We start from the raw sequence: 21,199 nt of genomic DNA, 5'->3' as shown, positions 1-21,199 counted from the left end.
CCCCTCATTAAAGCACCTGTTAGTTTTGCTCAAAATGTCCACAGTTTTCTTCTTCGGACTTCCCTCAGACAAAAACACAAAGGCAGGCAGTCACAAATTAGAACGTGCGCACTGAATTCATGCAGATCTGTAGGCGCTAATATGAAGAAAAAAAACTAACTGCACTGGTTTAAGTTGCCTTGTTTTGGTTTTGAGGTGTGATTGTGATAAAACCACATCCAAATAGGGAGCATGTAAATGCGCATTTTGCAAATCCTCTGTTGCGCCGTTTGAGCTTCCCTCTGCTCCCTCTTCCTCACTAAAAGCATCTCCCAGCGGACTGCCATTTAGCTGCTGGGGTTATTCATCATTTGGCTGGACTGGCTGCCTCTTTGGGTTTTAATTGAGTTTGTCTCTGCTCCCTTGGGTTGGAGCTGTAAATGTAGGCAGTGAGGAGCCGCTCCTGTTGAGGATGGAGCGGCTCCTCCTGAAGGTGATTCACCTCCGTGGTGGTGCTATGGTCACTCGCTGCAGAGCCACTCAGTCATCCGTGCAGTCAGATAAAGACATGTTAATGATCAGTAGGCTGATACTGAAGCTTTGTGTCACCATGAAGCTTCCAGTCATTGTGGGTAATCGCTGCTTTTGGTGGTTTTTAGCAACAAAGTTCTATTTACGAGTGTGAAAGTGACTTCAGTGTTTCCCTCAGACACGGTCCAAGCTTCTTTTTAGGCGAGTCTGTGGTCAATGTTTCACTTCTTTTCACACAAACTCTTTTCTTTTGTGTCTCATTTCTGGAACAGGATGAATCTCCGTTCACTTCTCGCCTTGGTCTTCCTGTGGGCCTCGTGCCTCCGCGTGCAGGGCCGCTGTGATAAATCATCTGAGACCAGCAAACTCAACCTCTCGGTCACCTACGAGCTGCCGACATTCACCGCAGACTTTCCAATCCAGAACATGGTCACGCTGGACGGGGTCATCTACGTCGGTGCTGTGAACAGAATATACGCTCTCGCCCCGAACCTCACAAAGCTGTCGGAGTACCACACGGGCCCGCTGCTCATCAACGAGACCTGCGGACAGAGACCTGCAGCCTCGGGCAGCTCGGGCAGCAGGGTGGACAACCACAACATCGCGTTAGTGGTGGAGACCATGTACGACAAAGGGTTGTACAGCTGTGGCTCGGCGGATAACGGCATTTGCCGTCGTCACGTTCTAGAGGATGATACCAGCCTTAAAACAGTGGCAGAACAAGTCTACTGTTTCCCTGACAAGGTGAAGCAGGGCCAAGGTCGACCCATCGACGCAGATGTTGTTGTCAGCCCCTCTGGATCTCAGGTGCTCAATGTGGAGAGCAACGTCATCAAGTTCTTCGTTGGGAACTCCGAGATCCCAGGCACAAGGAACGTATCGGGAAGTGCAACGCATCCCCATACCATTTCTCTGAGGAAGATGAAGACGAGCCAAGACGGCTTCACTTTCTTCTCCAACTACTCGTACATGGACCTGGTCCCATCTCTCCGTGGAAACTACTACCTTCACTATGTGTACTCCTTCCACAGTGGACCCTTCACCTACTTCCTCACCGTGCAGCGGGTCAGCAGGGACTCTCAGGCCTACCACACCCGCATCGTCCGCATGTGCTCCTCCGACCTCGTGATCCGCCGTTACGTAGAAATGCCCCTGGAGTGCATCAGCACCGACAAGAGGCGGCGCCGCTCATCAGAGGGCGTGAAGGTCTTCAACATTCTGCAGGCGGCGAACGTCACCAAGGTGGGGAACGACGTGGAGCTGCAGAGGCAGCTGAAGATTGAGGAGAACGACGACGTGCTGTTCGCCGCCTTCGCTCGGGGGAAACCCAACTCTCCCAAGCCAACGGCCAACTCGGCTGTCTGCATCATGTCCCTGAAACACATCAACACGATGTTCAACTTGTACATGCAGAGGTGCAACACGGTGGACCCGTTTCACTTCAGCGGATCAGACAGGAAGTCCTGCTACAACATGGTAAGAGCTCGGAGGGGGAGGGGTTTCCTGTGCCGAGGTTTATCTTTCTAGAAGTTTTGCTGTGCCTTTGTTTGTTTGGAGGAAAATGCAAATGTTCATTTCTCAACGGTCAGAAAAAAACACAAAAGACAACAAAAAGACAACATTTGTCTTGCAAATGTCGTCTTCCTGATGGTTCTCGCTGCTCATCCATTCTTCTTGAGTACTGATGTTTTTGTAGATTGAGTCTTTAAATGGCAAACATGCATTTTGAGTTCTGATCTTCATCATTTCAGATGAAATATTGGAGCAATATTGAGACTGAATCTTTTGATTGATTGTGGTCTTCTGAATTGAATACTGCTTCTCTCATATGAACTTATATGGCATTGCTGTTATTTCCACATGGAAAACCATCACCATGATGTACGTGTGCTTACGTTAGTACTTCAGATGGATGGAGTAAGTTTCTATCATCGGGTGGAGTTATGGGCCCTGGCTGCTTGTGTTCTGCAGGCGGTTTGCTTTATGGCTGCAGAGCGTCCTCGGGTAACTTTGTGGTCTCAGGTGCACACAGACACTGCGCCTACTTGGTCCTTGGCTAAGTGCCCTTGAGCAGAACTTGAAGCGTGACTTCCTGCTGAGCCCGACTTCCTGTTGTCGCAGCAAATGTCAGCCTCTTCAGACGTACAGTAAAGTCTTTCTTCATGTGTGCTTCACATCTGAAGATGTAGAGACGCGTGTCTTTTGGTGACTGCTGGTCGGGGATAACGATGGCCGATGTGAACGTCAACATCTCCTCAGTTCTTCTGAGGGCCTGTTTACACAACAACAAATACGAGTGTAATTGCACAACGTTTGTCTGGTTTGGAGTGTCCGTTTACGCGACAGCGGTGCTCGGAGCCACTGCAACCATCACTTTTTTCAAACCGGCTCCCAAGGTGGAGCTTTTCTTTGACACTCCCGACTCCCACCGCAGAGGCTACGGAGCGCTGTTACTGCACGAGTGACAAACATGGCGGCCTCCGTAATGGCATGACTCCCAGTCCGTATTCTAATGTTGTCCATATTGGTGGTTTTATAGTTGAGATTCACCGCTACTAGCATCTAACTCATCATCTGTCCATGCGGATGTCGGATTCTCTCCATTCTGTTAAAGATGATAGCGGATTGTTTTCTGCCCACGTGTGTGTGGTTTCATTACAAAAACAACCCAACAATGCCACCCGGTGGCCTGGCATGCTCACTACATGGTTTTCAGTGTTTGCCTTTGCCGTGTAAATGCAGAACTTTTTCTGAAATGGACGAGGCGTTGTCACCGGGAACGTTGTTGTATCGATGCGGCCTGAGTCAAGGGAGATTGGATTTTCCATTCTTTTGTGTTTTGCGGCATAAACCTGTCAGTGTCTTCCATGAGATGATCTTCATGATGTCACACGGAGGTTTTTAAAGGATGGCTGATGCTGAAATGAACTTTTCCCTCTGAACATGATCTGGATGAATGAACTGAAGGTAGAAGATGGAAAATCGGTTTCAGGACAACTCGGCAGTGAAAGTCTGTCTGTTCTGATTTGGATCTCTTTGCGATCATAATGTCTTAGTATCATGAACATTATTATGTTGATTGTCTTCAAAACAGTTCAGAGAACACTCACGTTTCATTTCTATATTTTAGGACTAAACACTTTGGATTCACTTTATTTAAACTGTATTGCAGGATGCTGAACCCCAAGAAAGACTCTGAGGTGAAAGTATTGGCTTCATCAGCCGCTTTTTACCAGTTAGTTTTGCTTTATGAATACCCCTCCACTCTTGGAGAAATCAAGAGGATGATGATCTCAAATATACACAAATGGCAACAAGGAGAATTTAATGAACCGACGGCTGAATGTTTTTGATTTGCGTTACCTCAGTGCACATGCAGAGGAACATCTGACTATTTTCTTGATTCAGACCAAACATCTCAGCCTCCTAAACTTTGTTTCTTCACTAACCTTCATGAAGATAGAAAAACCTCCCAATCAAAGCTGTAAAGCAGCATTTAATCTTTGTAGTTATGTTTTAATTTGTGAGCCGATGTGCAGCAGAAACCGTCCTCCATCAGTCCTTACACCAAATACCTCGGACTGCGTAAAGCTTTACTGCGCCGCTCTGCTCCTCCAATCCATCAGCGATGGCTCCAATCAATCAGCTGAATCTCCCGATCAATAACTACATGAAGTTAACTGCTGCCCTGCTCAGAGGCTCTGTCGATACGTACTGCCCCCGAAAGTGACTTCATCTGCATTTCACCTCCTCATCCATCAGTGCTGCTCCTCTTCACCTCCTCCATTTGCTCTTCCTCCTCCTTTTGCTCTTCCTCTTCTTTCTCCTCCTCCTCTTCATCCTCCTCCTCATCCTCTCAGTTCTTCATGTTCCACAATGAACAAGTTCTCAAAGGGCAAGCAGGTACAGGAGTAATGACAGTGCTGTGGAAACACCCAGCTCACCTGTGTGTGTGTGTGTGTGTGTGTGTGTGTGTGTGTGTGTGCGTGCGTGCGTGTTACCATGGAGGCTATTTATTTGAGGTATTATAGAGTCGTTAAACGTCGCTGCATTCACTCTCATCGGTGAAAGATTTATTGGTCCTTCTGCACCACAAACACTCTGCGGATGCAGATTGCTGCTTTTGCATGTTTTCTCACATTTGTTTCTTTTACGTTCTCTTCATATGAATGTTTTGCCAAAAGTTGTCGTTTGGCTAGTTCTCATCATTTAAGCTGTCCTTCCACGCCTCCAATACTTCCTGCTAGTGGTAACCTGACCTGAGCTCCAATGAGGAGAAGGTTTAATAGTTTGTTCTAAAACGATAAAGAAGGTCTTCATTGTGACCTGCTGAATTCCCCGTCAACAAGCAGAGTTATGCTTTGAGTGCCGTTGATTGTGATGTAACACGCTCTGTTCTTGCCATGTTAGTTTGTTGACGTGAAGCATCGTCTTCCTCCTCCGATCTGTCCTGCGGTGCTTCTGTTCTTCATGTGAACCCCGCGAGCAGAACTGGTGACATGTTACATGTCAGAGGTAAAGAAAGGAAGAGGAGAGCAGGATTTTCACAAATTGCCGAAGCAGATGGTGACTTTAGGAATCCTAATTATCTTCAGTGATTACACAGTACATGAAGCTATAAACAGAATGTTCCGTAATCTTTACGGCTCCTTCCAGGATTATTGTGAGTCCTCCCTTTGGACACTGTTTGAAATAAGTGTCAGTTTCACTGGGATGAGAGCTGGGAGGTTTTTGCCGACTCGGCGACCTGAGCCATAAAATAGACTGAAAAACAGAACGCATTTGTCAGCTGTGGGGTAACCAGCTTTATTTTATGGCTTTGTCGAGTTTTCAGAACCTATCAAAGTCCTTTTTGCAGGATCGTGAGAATGTGTGTCTCTATATAACCTCACACTGGCGGGTCGTCTCGTGATGTAATCACTCAGGGTGCTTTCAGATACTATAAAAGCCAGCGGGCTGGCCCCTGTTGTTTTGACAGTATTTTCCCAGAATGCTTTGCGTCTTGATGTTGTCTCCTATGTTGGTCACATGGTCAGGCAATCTTTGCATGAGGGTTGGTATTTATCGTAAATAAGAATCGTAAACCACATTCTGGCTCGTCTCACAGACAAACCTGACGTCACAGAGAGGAGAGAAACAACCACGGGCGCTTTTCAAAGAAAAACTCCGGCGTCGCTCGGCGGCGAGGAGCATCATCCTCGACCGACTGGAGACAGGAGACGTGTTTTAAGAGTTTGTCCTGAAGAGACGGTGGAGAGTGTGTGTGTGTGTGTGTGTGTGTGTGAACGTAAACACTGCCGAGCTGTAAGTTCAGACTGAGGTTCAGGAGATTCTCACCAAACCACCAGGACGGAGGGGCGGCTCCACAAACACATGCAGATACATGGTGTGTGTGTCTGTGTGTGTGTGTGTGTGTGTGTGTGTGTGTGTGTGTGTGTGTGTGTGTGTGTGTGTGTGTGTGTGTGTGTGTGTGTGTGTGTGTGTGTGTGTGTGTGTGTGTGTGTTTTGATGCATCGCTCGTGGTCTTGACAGCCTCAGCAGTGGGGGGTAATGTGAGGAATGCTGCGAGCCGGGGGGGTCGGGCGGAGCTTCGGCGGGTACTGCATATCTGACTCTCAGCGAGCCGTGATGAATGGCTCGGGGGGCAACGGGGCATCAGCAGCTGGGCGGAAGATGATCCCCTGAGCCGGCGGTGGCAGCCATCCACGCTGCCAGGGCCCTTCTTTCCTGGCTCCCACCCCCCCCCCCCCCCTCCAGTCCCCCTCCAGTCCCCCTCCACCCCCACCTGTTGTCAACACCTGTGGGAAAGTGGAAGTGGCACCAACGACGGCAAGAAGACTGTTTTTAATTTGGAGAGACGTTGTCTGTCCGTCATAAGTCATGATTCTTGTGCTTTGGTTGAAGAGGAACACGTCACACTGGCACACAGACAACATGAGTAGGAGATTTTTTACCTGCCGCCACTGCAGGGCTCAGAGGGTTTACCCCAGAGAGGTCCAGCTCACTCGGCCTGAGCCCTCACATCAACCTGCTTCACTAATATTTCACATCACCACAAGTTCACCAACACACAACGCCACAACCTTTCAAGTGAAAACACTTCGCTTTTGCATTTTGTTTCAGAAAGGTTTTGTGTTTACATGTCAGCGTTTTGAAACCAGTGTCCATTTACACAGCAACAGCAGAAATACTGCAAACCATGTCGTTAGCGTGTTGGGCCTGTAGTGAACAAATATACTGTATTTATAGAACAGAGATGTCAGACACATTTTATTTCAGCAGCCACTTGCAGCCCAAAGTCATCTTCAGTGGGCTGGACTGCTAAATTAGTACCATAATAACCTTTAAATTTGGCCTCTAAAACCTTTCTCTTTAATATTTTCAGTGAAACACAAATGTTTTATTATTATTATTCACAGCTCTTTGACGAACAAATGTTTTATGATCTGTAAGTTTGATTGGATGGACACTTGGAGCTGTTTACTGTCAAATCATTCAGCTGCCTGAAAAGACCTCGCAGGCTAACGGAGAGAGAGACGGAAGCTCAGGAGGGGAGGAAGAGCACAATGCCAACGTCAGGGAATCTCTATCAGATTGATATCAGCAATCAGACGACCTCTGACACAGAGAAATCCAACTTTCCGTTCTTCTGTCAGGAAAGAAGGAGCTGGAAACGGGATAGAAGTGGTGTGAATATGAAGACGAAGAAATAGAAGAAGAAGAAGAAGAAGAAATAGAAGAAGAAGAAGAAGAAATAGAAGAAGAAGAAGAAGAAGAAGAAGAGGAAGAGGAAAGCAGTCACACCGAACAAGCAAACACGGGTAAAGTCTGGAGTTGTCGGCCGTGAGCTGAGAACTCCTGAAGCCTGCTGAGCTGCCGCCGTCCCAACAAAGCCCCAACCAGACCAAAGGAGTGGCGCCTCGCACCTCCCCACCTCCTCACCTCCTCAGCTCCCCACCTCCTCACCTCCTCACCTCCTTACCTCCTCACCTCCCCACCTCCTCACCTCCACTGTGTTCCACCAGGCTGTGTCGACCACGGAGCCGGCCTCTCTCCCCTCAAACCCAAGCAGCAGCTCCCACGTGACGACACCTACTGTTTTCATGCCTCCGAGTGAGAGCGCCACTTTTCCATCATTGCATTCTTTCCTCTTGACTCACTTGATTGCAGGGTGACATCAGGTTTTCTGGAGGTGTGGGAGCTCAGCAGAGCAATTGTTTCAATTCCATTCCACTTTATTTATATAGCGCCGAATACAACACAGTCATTTCAGAGCAGGATGACAGAAAAGGATGCAGAACCAGGACCAGACCCAGAGGTGGCGGCTTTCTGCTGTCCTGGTCGGGGTGAGGGGGTAGAGGAGAGGAGAGGAAAGGAAGCAAGAGAGAGAGAGAGAGAGAGAGAGAGAGAGAGAGAGAGAGAGAGAGAGAGAGAGAGAGAGAGAGAGAGATGTTAAGGCTCTTCCTGCATTGTGTGTCCCGGAGCGTTTGGACTCTCACATGGGCCACGGATGCGCTTGTTGTTCGGTTCATGCGACTTTTCCTTCTGCGTTTCATCACGTAATGTAGCGATACAGAAAACATCTCAACTTCTGGTTTCAGGCGTTCTTCTCTCTTCTCCTTTCGTAAAGTTTTTGACATTTCACGCCATCCGGCTATTTTAAATTTTTAGATTCTTTTGAATTGGGATTATACAGATTTGGGTTACTAGTGGATCTCCTCACACAGGCGCTGCTCCAGGTTGCCGTCCATTGTTGTTGTTCATGGCTCTGGTGCCTTCAGTCTGCGGGGTCACAGAGGCGTCTACCCGGACACTCGCCCATAGGGGTGGACGAGGTGCACCCTGTGGACACGGAAAGTATGAATTGGCCTTTAGTGACATGTAATAGTGACACATGGTGAATGAGAAATGAAAGCAGCTCAGCCCAGGTCCTCCGTCAGTCTTAATCTATTGCAGCTTCACAGGGTCCTGAAGCGGCTCCGACTGTACGCTTTAATAATGAGAAACATTTTAAGCCTAACCTTAAACGTAGAGACTGTGTCAGACTGTTTAACTGAAACTGGAGCTGTTCCACATGAGAGGAACCCGAGAGCTGAAAGTTCTGCCTCCATTCTCCTTTTAGAAAACCTAGGAACCTCCAGTAAGCAGCACTCTGAGAACCAAGTGTTCTCCTGGGTAATACGCTATATATAACAGTTCTTTAAGATGTGATGGATCCTGGTTGTTAGGAGCTTTTGTGAGGTTAAGGATTTCAAATTCTATTCTAGATTTAAGAAGAAGCCAGTGAAGAGAGGCTCATATTGGAGTGATGTGACGTGATCTCTCCTGCTGGTTCCTGTCAGGACTCCCTCCCGCTGCAGCATTTTGAATCAGTTGAAGACTTTTTAAGCAGTTATTGTTTCGCCTTGCTTATAGGGCTGCGACAGTCTACTCTGGAAGAAACAAATGCATGGATTAGTTTCTCAGCTTCTCTCTGTGTCGACATGTTCCTGATCTTGGAACCGTCACTCAGGTGAATAAAGGAAGTCCTGCAGACGTGTTAATTGATTACCTGAGACCTCTGAAACAATTCTAAAGACGACTGACCAACTGAAGCTCTTTCAAGTGCAGAGAGGTTCCAGGCGGAGGCCCTTCGTGTTTTCCGTCTCCTCTTTCAATGCTTCCTGGCCCGTCCTTTCTTGCAGGTTCACAAACAAAGTGTGGTGACAAACACCCGATGCTGTGAGCCTGCAGAGGAATGATCTGGAGCTGAATGAGCTCGACCCAGTGGCAGATGGCAGGTAGACTCTCCCGGAGATAAGCACAGCTGTAAATTCATAAACCCTCTCAGCGCTCAGAGGGATGCATACTGCAGCTCACCCAAGGTTATTTTTGTTGCACCAAACTGCACATTTGTGATGGAGAAGTCCCAACCCAGGCTGAAGGCTCAGCCGAAGAGCTTGTTTGAAGTTTGTAAGTGGGGGTTGTCAGTTCAGACGTGCCTCTTAACTCCAGTTTAGGCTGCAAAAATGATAAATGTTGTCACGACGAGTGCTCTCTATTCAGCTGTCTGCCTGGTGGGACGAGCGCGCTCCTCTTGTTGTTACTGCAGGGCAGCTTCTGTCTTCAGCCTCTTTCAACTGCAGGAATCCCAGGAAATAATTGCTCATCTTCGTCAGAGACACCAAGCAACTACTGATTACTGACGCTTTTTTTTAATGCCCCGTGCATGTGTAGTATAATTTCGGTCTTTATTTAATCTGTGTTTTTAAAGGCACAAGGAGTTTCTAACATAAAGAGGCTTTCATTGACCTGAGTGAGAATTAGAAAATCTGCAGAAAACAAGAGATTTTATAGAAAAACCAAAATACACAAACAAGAACCAGTTTCTTTAATTGAACAAACATTTTTGATCTTTTACTAGCAACTAATTGAATTCTCTCATATAAATAAAAACAATAATTAAAAAAAAAACAGGGTGTGAAACCCATGTTAAGTCAGAGGCCATACAGTCCAGTTTCATCTGAAGATAACTTTAAATTTACACTTTAAAGATTTCCTTTGTTGTAGCGCAGAGCAGACCTGATGAAAATGTCTGTATTTTAACAAAACTGATCAATTACTCCTGAAAATGTCTACAATCTCAACATATAGCATTTTTTAATGAAACTTTCTGGGGCAAAATACAGTGAAATTATAAAAATCGTTTTGATTTAGATTTTAGGAAAAGAAAAAAGGAAAAGGATGACGAGGGAAGGAAGGGGAGAAAAATATGAAAAAAGGAATAAGAAAATTCCAAAAATGAGGAAAAACAGAGAAAACTAAATAAATACCCGATATAGCTGAAACTGCTGAAACAAGCCATGAAAAATAAAACAAGTAGAAATTTCTATCAAATCCAAAACGTGATAAAGACCAAATTCTACTTTCATGAATACAACCTCTTTTTTTGTATGTATAGCAATTTTATTGAGTTGTTATTTTTTTCTTCATTTCAGATAAACAACATGTTTTCTGCTAAATTTTATTTAGTGTAAAATCGTGAAAATGGTTCTTTTGGTCCTAAAGGATGGAGGACGCCTGTTCTAGACAAACCAGATTTGTGTTGAGGAAGACGTTTTGTCTCTTTGTTGTTTGGAGACTCAGAATATTGCTTGATCTCATGTTCCAGGGATAAAACATGCAGAAACCTGCTTCAGACTGGAGGGTTTGTGAGAAGATATCCGGTGATGGAGAGCCACAAACATTTATTCCCAGACGTCTGTTGAGGAACGTTTGAGTCCCACAAATAAAGAGTGTGTGCAGTGGAGGTCAGAATTATCATTGGATTAGCATTGACTGGAGAAAACCCACCGAATGCTGATTGCTTTTAAATTGAATCTCAGGCCTGACTGATTATAGTGTGCGTAATATAATTCCAGCCGGCAGACGCTTTGAGCGACGGTCATTTTAATTATCCTCTTTTAATGAACAACTTTCAAATGGGAGTCGAAAAAAAAACCCCAAACAAGCTGCCGGAGAGACTCATCGATTTCACTGCACGAGGTTTTTAACGGCGGAGTTGAATCAACATCCACATGCTGGACGAGACGGAGACACTCAGCTTCACTGAATTCCATTTCTTCTGTGTTTGAGTTATTTTAGATGCTTCTTGTTTGAAAGTGTCCAGCAGTCGTCTAAAAATAAAAATAAAACCTTCTGAGATTGTGGCTATGATGCATCTGAAGCAATGGATTTAACTGGTTTGATTCTAAACAAACAAATCCTGCTGATTTTCTGCATAAATTCATTTGGGGTTTTTTCGCCCAGTTTTTCTTAACTACTGATGTATAAGAAAAACCTTTTTGTTCTGTTTAAAGCAGAAATTTTTAATTTGACATTTATTTTCCGGGAAAACAAGATAAATTCATCTTTAAAACTGTTTGCCTTTTTTTTCTAAATATCAAGCTCTGTAATATCTCTATAGATCTCTATTATGATAAATACTTCTGCTTTTAAAAATTTGCATGAAACAATAAATCTTTTTTTTTTTTTTTTTCTTATTTAGCTGATTAACAATTAGTGCATTTTGTCCTTTAAACCAGGTGAGACATTTCCTGTAACAAGGAAATGAAAATCTCTGGAAAACACTTCTTTTAAGTTCTGCTTTTCTTCAACAATTCATATTTTGCACAAAGAAACAAAGCTGAAGACTTTTGAGTTCACGGGGCCACATCCCGACCAACCGGAGTGGGTCAGACCGTAAAATAGTGACGTAATGACCTTTAAACTGAAACTTTTCTTTGTTGTGGTGCAAAATAGGAAAAGACACGAAGATTAGAAGCTTTATTTGTCATTATACATGTAAACGTGCTGCTCCCTTCTGCACAAAAGTCACATAAAATGTCAATATTTTAGCAAAAACAAACCATTAGTAGATAAAATGAGTACAACCTCAACATAAAGCCAATTTCAATTAAATCTTCTGGTGCAAAAACTTCTCCCATAGCTGTTGCATTATGGGTGTTTTCATACACTGGCCCCGACAGCATGACTTTGAGGCTGAAGCCTGAGTGAAGCTGAAGGGAGGAAAAGGAGCGAGCTCATCAGACTCAGACGTCTTGTAATGTGTCCTCAGTTACAGATGGATCACTCGTCACTTGGCAGGTCGCCGACGTTTCCTGCACTTGTCGTAGTTTTCCACTGACACGGGGAGGGATCGAGGCGATCAGACCTGCAGCTGTCTCACAATACGTGGATTAAACGTGCAGATGTGTGAGGTGTGCGGCTGATTCAGGTCCGTCCCGCAGTGGAGGTCTGGGTTCTTCAGCTCCACGTGTCCCGGCCTGCTCACGGCATCACTCAGCTGCTGTTTGTTCTCTGAACTTCATCTCCACACGAACCACAGGTACAGAACAGCAGGGTTTACAGGCGCTGACGCATTTACAGCATCATTGTGTGGAGGAGGGTGTGAAACGTACGGCCGCCCGGGCTGAAACAGGCCCCCCAGGAGACCCGTGGGCTGATATGAGGCGGGAAGTCTGAATGGGGGAAAGTGCTTTTCTCGGTTTGTGGTGGGAGACGTGAGACAACACTGAAAACTAAACCTGTGCTACCTGAGAGCTCCCTGCAGCCAGAGAGCTGCACGCCGAGAGCTGCACGCCGAGAGCCGCACGCCGAGAGCCGCACGCCGAGAGCCGCACGCCGAGAGCCGCACGCCGAGAGCCGCACGCCGAGAGCCGCACGCCGAGAGCCGCACGCCGAGAGCATGCAGAGAGAATCTTTGAGTCACAGTTCAGATCACACGACAATGAGTGAAACTGTTAAAGTTCCATAGCGTTTAGGGGGGGGGTCCGGTCACATGACAGCGGTGCTCAGATCCACTGCAACCGCCACTTTTTCAAATCAGCTCCCAAGGTGGAACTTTTCTCCGATGCTCCCGTTTTTGACCGACCGTCCAGACGAGGCGTGAGGCCAGCAGCAGGAGCGGGGTCATAGACCTATAGAACTAGAGTTATACAGAAGTCTATGAGCAGTAGTCTACGTCTAAATTTCTATGTGCTCCGTCTCTTCTTCTGCGTAATTGTTGTGTTTGGTGAGTCACAGCGCCCCTAAAGGCCTGGCATGTGTACTACATGCCCTGAAGCCTCGTGTTGAGCCGTGTTCATAGTGAGGTGTGGACGGAACGTTTTTTTGGAGAGCCCCGGGGAGAAAAAAGATCTTTTCTGGCTCTTGTGGATGTGGCCTGAGAGTGAACCATCTCCGCATGGATCCTGGACTAAACCAAGACAGGGGCTCCTCGGCCTCGTATTCAGATGCAGCATCGAAAACCTTTCGAGAGTCGAAGGGAAATAAGAAGCGTGTTTTACCTGCGTGGTGCCACACAACGAGCTAATCCCTCCTTCTGCAGCCTCAACATGAGCGTAAACAACATTTTGGAAATCCACACGAAGCAGCACCGCACTTTACAAATTCCCTGTTACCACAGATGTCGCAGATTTGCCCCACATGCCCCGGCGTGTCCGTGCCACCGCTAAGCCGAGCGCAGAACCACGTAGAGTCTCGACAAAAGAATGAAAATACGATGTTCTTGCCCCGTCCTGTCCTCTGTTTTGATGAGGAAGGGTGTGTGTGTGTGTGTGTGTGTGTGTGTGTGTGTGTGTGTGTGTGTGTGTGTGTGTGCGTTCGCGTTGGTAATGAGATGTAGATTGTATCTGCTGTGTTTCAGTGGGCTGCGTGTCTGCGGGTACACGCTGATCATCACATGCTTCACGTCCACACACACACACACACACACACACACACACACACACACACACACACACACACACACACACACACACACACACACACACACACACACACACACACACACACACACACACACACACACACACACACACACACAGAAAGTGTTTACGGATCAGAGCAGCACTGGGCATACCAGCAGGAACAGTCAGAACACTTTGTTTATCCGATGATCAGTTAGTTTGTCCTCAAACAGGCTTTCACAAGCAGTCGATCACTGTTCTTCAAACATTCGCCCGTCCAGGTTTAATATGAAACTACGTGTCACTGGGTGGCCCAGGGTGGACGTGTCAAAACACAAACTCCTTGTTTGTTTAATGGAATCATCTGAGACTGACAATAGACACGTCAAGAAAAACAAGCAATAGATGTTGATCAGAATATCAACACAGAATGAAATGAGGAGCAAAATGAATTAAATATATATAGATATATATCTATATATACTGTATATCTGGCCAGATTCATCTGGAGACTCATCCTGTATCAGGTATCAAGTCTCACACAGACGTACCCTCCTGAAGGTCACAGCTTCCTAAGATAAATCTCCTGATCTGACCACTGATCTGATGATTGCTCTGCAGAATGAGACGACTCCTAAGTGTTCCTGAAGCTGCAGCTTTCTGCACCTGGTCTGCACTCGGGCCGCCTGCCGCTCGGCCTCGTCCCGTCTGCAGGCATTTCCTGGAGATTTTCCACATGATTTCACACTCACCGAGCCTGGCTGTTTAGTTTTCAATCCACTGTTAATCATTAGCCCTGGAGTCTCGATTCTTGTTTTGCCGGAACGCTGGAAGTGCGTGCAGATCCTTCAGGGCAGCCTCTTTGTATGCACAACTTATCTTTGTTGGCCAGATAAAGAGTGGAGTAGTAAATATGCAAACCGCCAGTGTCTGCAAGCTGTCCTCCAATAAAGGGGCTGGGAAAGAACCAGCAGCCAAACATCAGGTCACATCTGTCAAGTTCTTTTTTTATTGCTAACTCCCACTTATTTAGAATAACAGACATCGTTTGTCTTTTCTGTTTCTTCACGTCCTCCGATTAACTACTATTCAAAGAGAATTTGGGCTCATTTGAGTTTTCCTGGTTTATTAATAAGTAATGTAATGGAGGTCTGTCTTTCTTTGAGCACGTCTGTGGTTCAGATCTTTTCCTAAGATCCACAAACAAACAAGGCTCATAGGATCATTTTCGGCTTTGAAGCCAACAGATCCACATTATAGCAACCTGAATGGAGATACTGCTGACTCGGGTTCTACCTGCGGCTCTGGAGCCACCTGTGGCTCGTCAGCTCCTCTAGCGTGGCTCCATGAAGTTTTCACAAAGTTAGATGTAAATAAACATTTTTGCTTTCATTTTTATTTTATGTCCAGATGTCAGTTTTTACAAAAATGGTCTAATCTCCTGGTTAAAAACAGCTAAAGAAGTAAAAAGAGCTAAAAGGCATTACTTAAAAAACAGATAAAATAGTTAAAACTATTAAAAATATATATAATTACAGGAAAAAACTGCTAAAATGTCTCCAGTAAAATTACAGCTAAAATTGTTCAAACTATTAGTAAATGGCTAAAGTGGGAAAAATCTACAAACAAAGGCTGAAAATCTAAATGCTTCTAAATATTTTGTATTTTTTTGCAGCTCCAGACAAATTTTATTTGGTGTAAAATGCTGAAAATGGGGACCGGCTAGCGGCTAATGGGTAGCCGCTGCAATAACTAGTCTCCAGACTAGATATCGATGAGTACTTCCTCAGTACTTCTTCCTCTCTACCCCTCGTCTGCCCATGAGACACTCTCCAACCTTTTCTTTCTGCCTCTGCTTCTCCGGATTCCATCCGGATCAGATTCTGGGGGAGGTTTCACACCTTCCCAAACCAAGCAGTCGTTCTCCAAAACTAATGCTGGTGTGAACGTGTCCGAAATGCTTCCCGGGCAGCAGGACCATGGGGCCAGCAGCGCCAGAGCCGTTCATGATCATGCCCCGCTGAGCCATTTCCTAATCAGCTGCATGCCTCCTGCTCTTCCATTTCACCACATGCTGATATCCTGCTCTCCCCTTAAATGAGGCATGTGGACGCTTATCTGTCAGTCCTGTGCTCTACATGAAGGACCACAAGCAATCTCCTTTCCTCCCACCTCACCTTGACCCCCCCCCCCCCCCCCCCCCCCCCCCCCCTCCCCAGTCCTCCAGTCTACTCCTGTACCATCCAGTTCAAGAAGCTCCAGAAAGAAACCGGGGAGGCGAAGGCTCAACTTAACTCAGTTGACTGGTGTTGCAGGAAGGCTTGAAGAGCTGCCTCATCCGTTCCTTTCTATAGGAACATGTCCCGGATTAACAGCGCTGTGACTGAAGGAGGTGGAGACAGCTCACCGTCAAACGGTGAAGGCAGCCTGGACGCCACAGTGAAGGGGGTTCATGCTACAGGCCCATTGGGGTGCTCATACGTGCCATCAGCTTCACTGGATAATCCCACTTGTCCTTTAAACCACTGATGACTGTGAAGTTTAGAATACAATGCAATGTAAAACAAGACAAGACACGAAAAGACAAGACCAGACAACTACTTCATTAATCCCAGGGGAAAATTCCTTACCTGTCTGCAGGTTTATTGGATTTAAAGCCTCGGCTTAACTAATTAAGCACATTTTTTTTGTTTATTTATTGTTGTTTGAGACGATGGTTATTCTATTGAACTGAACTCAGTTTCAGACCAAAATACAACACAGTCATTTCAAGGCATTTTTAAAGTGAAAAAACAACAATTCCACATGAGAAAGCCGAGGAGACGGTGAAAAAGTCTGTGAACACAAAGAAACCTGCAGAATGAGAATCAGGGGAGGGGTTTACTGGAGAAGCAGACTTCCTGCTGTTCCGGTTGGGTTTGGGGGAGAACATGAGAGGACAGAACGGTGGTTCAGGTCGGGGGGGGGTAACACGAACAGATTGTCAGAACAGAGAGTTGTGGTTTGTATGTGCAAACACATCATCCAGTGGTTTACTGGACAGTCTGCACCTGTACCAACATGTTTCTTTAGTTCTGAAGCTGCTTCAGAAGAGCTGAAGAGCCTCGTGGTTTCACCCGAAGAGCCTCGTGGTTTCACCCGAAGAGCCTCGTGGTTTCACCTGAAGAGCCTCGTGGTTTCACCTGAAGAGCCTCGTGGTTTCACCTGAAGAGCCTCGTGGTTTCCCCTGAAGAGCCTCGTGGTTTCCCCTGAAGAGCCTCTTGGTTTCCCCTGAGGACGGTGATCCTCCACAAAGCTCTGCTGCATCACATACCAACATCTTCTAGATGACAACATGTTGTTTCTTCACTTTCTCGCAACTGCAGGGGATGACAATCATGTACATGATGACACTGCTTCTAACCAAAACCAAAATGAAAGAAAAATGGCAGAAATGAAAATGAAAATAGGATTTGGCAGGAGAAACGTCGGTCCCAGATTCCTTAAAGCCACGGTACATTCCAGTGAAGATAAGAGACACTGTGTGGACCCATGTGAGCAGGTTGATCTCTGATTGGAGCTTCATCTGTGGACAAAGTGTTGGATTTCCTCCGAGGTTCAGACCTTTATTGGCTCTCCCACATTGCTGACCTGCGGTTATTCACAGGACGGCCTCACCTCATGGAGACTAAACCCCCGGTTCCACTGGACCAGTAATCTGCACTCAATGCAAACTGAGGACGGAGGCTGACGAGAGAGCAAACCTCGTCTCCATTCACAGCTTTTATCACCCGCTGTTCTCCCAACAATGGCCGCAGACAGAGGAGCTATCAGCCGCATCCCCGAGACAGACGCGTATTGTCTCGGAGGCTTTCATCTTATCCTGCTCATCTCTGATCCCCGAGCCACTCGGAGGAGAGCAGCTCACACCTGAGACGCTTTCATTAGACCTGCAGAGAAGAACTGTGTGAACACTTTAAAATAAATGTGATTGCGGCTTTTCTCTGCAGGTCAGAAAGACGTTGTCCTCGTCAGGACAGGACATAGCTCAGTTCTCCCCCCGTGGCCCGTAAGCTCAGAGTGCAGAGACTCTGCAGGAGGAAAACTCAGCAAGCGGAAGCAGAAAACTCTTGTTGTGTTTTGGGATCCGGTGCTCAGAAGGTAGAACTTTACGGAAAGTCTCCAAGTCCATTTCTGTGGTTGCGGCAGAAAACACAACTTCTCTGCTCCTGCGCACCACGGCCGTCGAACACTGAACAAAATCATTCTCAGTCATTCCCACAAACACAAAAATGATTTGTTGAGTTAATGTGATTTAATCATGTCACACGTTTCCATCTAGTCATATTAAGTAGACTGAATCCCATTTATTCATATTATCTGAACAACATGTATTAGAATGAACCATTTAACAACAAGAAACTCAATCTGCTCAAGTTAATCAAACATATTTCTGATATGTAAACTGAAAGACTGCATTATTGATTTTGTGTAGTGTAGCTGCACATGCTCAGTAGATGGACAATCAGAACAATGTTTCCTCCGTCATGTCATGACTCCCAGTCCATATTCTCCTCGGACTTGGCAGTTATATGTTTACAAGGGCTGCAACTAAAGATTATTTTGATAATCGATTAATCAGTCGATACTTCTTTCGATCAATTGATGAATCAGATAAAAAAAACATCTCAAACTGTAGGAACAGTTGGTAACGAACCAAACGCCAAATATGTTATGGTTATTTAAAAGCAGGTAACTGAACCAATACAAAGATGTATTATATATATATATAGATAGATAGATAGATAGATAGATAGATAGATAGATAGATAGATAGATAGATAGATAGATAGAGAGATAGCATATATATATATATATACATGCAGTTTTTCATTTTACATGTCAAAATATGTTTTTCAGATCAAATGAATAAATGGGATTCAGTCTACTAATAAGAATAGATGGAAATGTGTGACATGATTAAATTACATTAACTCAACAATTTATCTTTGTGAGTGTGGAAATGACTGAGAATATTTTCTTTCAGTGTATAAGATGTATACAAAATAATTATTAAATAAGATTTCATTTACTTCAGGGACCACATACAGTCCAGTTTCAAAGTTTTTCTTTGTTGTGGTCACAGTGTACGTGATGAAATCTTCTATATTTCTGTAAGATCAAACAGTTAGTATTGAAAATGACTACAATCTTAAAATAAAGGCAATTTTAATGAAACATTCTGGTGCAAAATTCAATGAAATGGCAAAAAAACTGTGTATAAATCCTTTATAACCTCTTTAGTTGGTGGGACCAGATTGGAGCCTCTTGGTGGGTTTTGGCCGTCGGGCCTTATGTTCTCTGCTGGAAATGGAAAGTCAAACTAAAGGAGAGGAGCTTCACTGCAGCACGGTGCTGCGGGGAAGCGGCGATGATTCAGATCTGAAACGAATCTCCTGACACCACAACACCTAAATATTCCAATAACCCGGTCCAGCCCAGGTATTTTGGTCCTTTTAGTGTCGCTCAGCTTGAAATTTCCCCAGGAAAACCTGTCCATTGTCCTCGTTCTGCAGATTGTCCCTCATTAAGGCGTATTAACAGTTAAATATGTGTCGTACACAGTGACGTGTCCAGTACAGGGTGTCGCTCCTCACAGGTTCTACTGTACCTCCTCCTCCTCCTCGCTCCGTTCAACTCGCTCTGCAGACCGACGTTCTGTTTTTAAACTTTATTTCAGTCAGCCAGCGTTGATAAAGCTCCGAAAGGTGGAGTAAACGGCTCCACAACATGGCGAGTGCCGCATAAATCGCGCGACACAGCGAATCGATAATGAAATTCGTTGCCCGCACTTTTAATAATAATTTTATCGATTCGTTGTTGCAGCCTTAATTTTGACAGTCACCATAATAACAATCCATCTTGGTCGTCTGTCCACTAGAATGTTCGTGTTCTCCCATTGTTGATGTTTATATGCATTGTTCTCTGCTGCATGTGTGTCTGGTTTCACTACAAAAAACCTACAGCACCCACTAGTGGCCCAAAATGAAAACTACATCGTTTTCAGCTTTTCTGTGTAAAAGAACAAATGTTACCATGGAAACGAGAAACTTTTCTGAGAAGCTTCAGGATGAGGAGGCTCCTCTCCTTCCCTCACCTCCTTTCCTCCTCTTCTTCTCTCTTCTCCTCTGCTCCTCCTCTCCTCTCCTCCTCCTTCCTCTTCTCCTCTTCTTTCCCTCTCCTCCTCTACTCCTATCCTCCTCCTCTGATCTTCCTCCCCTCTCCTCCTCCATTCCTCCTCTCCTCTTCTTTTCCTCTCCTCCTCTACTCCTATCCTCCTCTGATCTTCCTCTCCTCTCCTCCTCCGTTCCTCCTCTCCTCCTCTACTCCTATCCTCCTCTGATCTTCCTCTCCGCCTCCTTCCTCCTCTCCTCTTCTTTCCCTCTCCTCCTCTACTCCTATCCTCCTCCTCTGCTCCTCCTCCCCTCTCCTCCTCCGTTCCTCCTCTCCTCTTCTTTCCCTCTCCTCCTCTATTCCTATCCTCCTCCTCTGATCTTCCTCTCCTTCTCCTCCCCTCTGTTCCTCCTCTTCTCCTGATGCTACACTGACGCTAACAAAGCCATGTGAGTGGTTGATTGGTGTGGAGTCCCTGCAGCTCACTAACTCCCTCTGCTTTCTCCCTTTATGTGCTTCTATAATTAAGAGCACACGAAGCACCTGACAGCTGCGCCCGACTGTCAGATCCAGATCAATGTGACCTTAGAAAGACATTAATGCTCCAAAATAATGTCCGCGGTGAGCAATAGGCAGGCTGAACAAGCAAAAGCTGGATGCGGTGCTCATTTGCACACAGTTATGACCCTGTGTCGTTACTCTGAGTCACAGTGGAACGAATTGCAGAGTGTTTAGTGGGGCAGGAGTGAATCCTGCAGCTGGAGAGTGATGTGTGGCTCTTCAGGCCCTCTCTCGTCCCTCCAAGATGTTTTCACACGTGTGAAGGTTGCTGTACACTGTGAGGTTTTTGTCCATAACCGACAAAAGATAACAATCGTTGGAGAATCGTAGCAAAATCGTCAGTCCTATGTCACACAGTGAGACCGGGTCAAGGACATCTGTCGTCTTGGTCCTTGACCAAAGACTCCTGCGATGAAATTCAGATCGTGTCAGACAAATTTGGGTTGATGGTGACTGGTGACCTGTGACCTGCGACCTGTTTCTTTAATTTTCCAACAAAACAAACTCCAGGTATATTAAATACCTGCGTGAAGCTGCCTCCCCACCCCACGCTAAACTCTGTGAAAATAGTCTCAATCGTTTGTGCTGCGTTAAAGCTGGTTTGTGCTGAAATAATTATTGTTTGTGCTGCTTTAAAACCTTCCTGTGGTCTTCTTCTTAAAAACGTGCTCGCAACCTCAACGGAGGGGTTACGAAAAATAGTAACAGTTGGGTCCTTTCGGTAATATCCACAACTTTTGTCAATA

At 45.7% G+C, this 21,199-nt stretch overlaps 1 protein-coding gene across 1 annotated transcript in view; it reads left to right on the top strand.

The window, feature by feature from the left end:
- Positions 1-783: 783 nt before the first annotated feature.
- Positions 784-21,199, top strand: part of met (MET proto-oncogene, receptor tyrosine kinase) — a gene marked incomplete at its 5' end in the record, with an annotated part of 91,798 nt that continues 71,382 nt past the window's right edge. The window contains one exon of the mRNA XM_080475796.1: positions 784-1,986. Within this exon, the coding sequence (XP_080331922.1) occupies positions 784-1,986 (1,203 nt within the window). The remainder of the gene's footprint in view (positions 1,987-21,199) is intronic.

The sequence above is a fragment of the Lipophrys pholis genome (genome assembly GCF_963383615.2).
Source record: "Lipophrys pholis genome assembly, chromosome: 11".
NCBI lineage: Eukaryota > Metazoa > Chordata > Actinopteri > Blenniiformes > Blenniidae > Lipophrys > Lipophrys pholis.
Note: the sequence above shows the minus strand (reverse complement) of the source record. Positions and strands in the feature narration are given on the sequence as shown.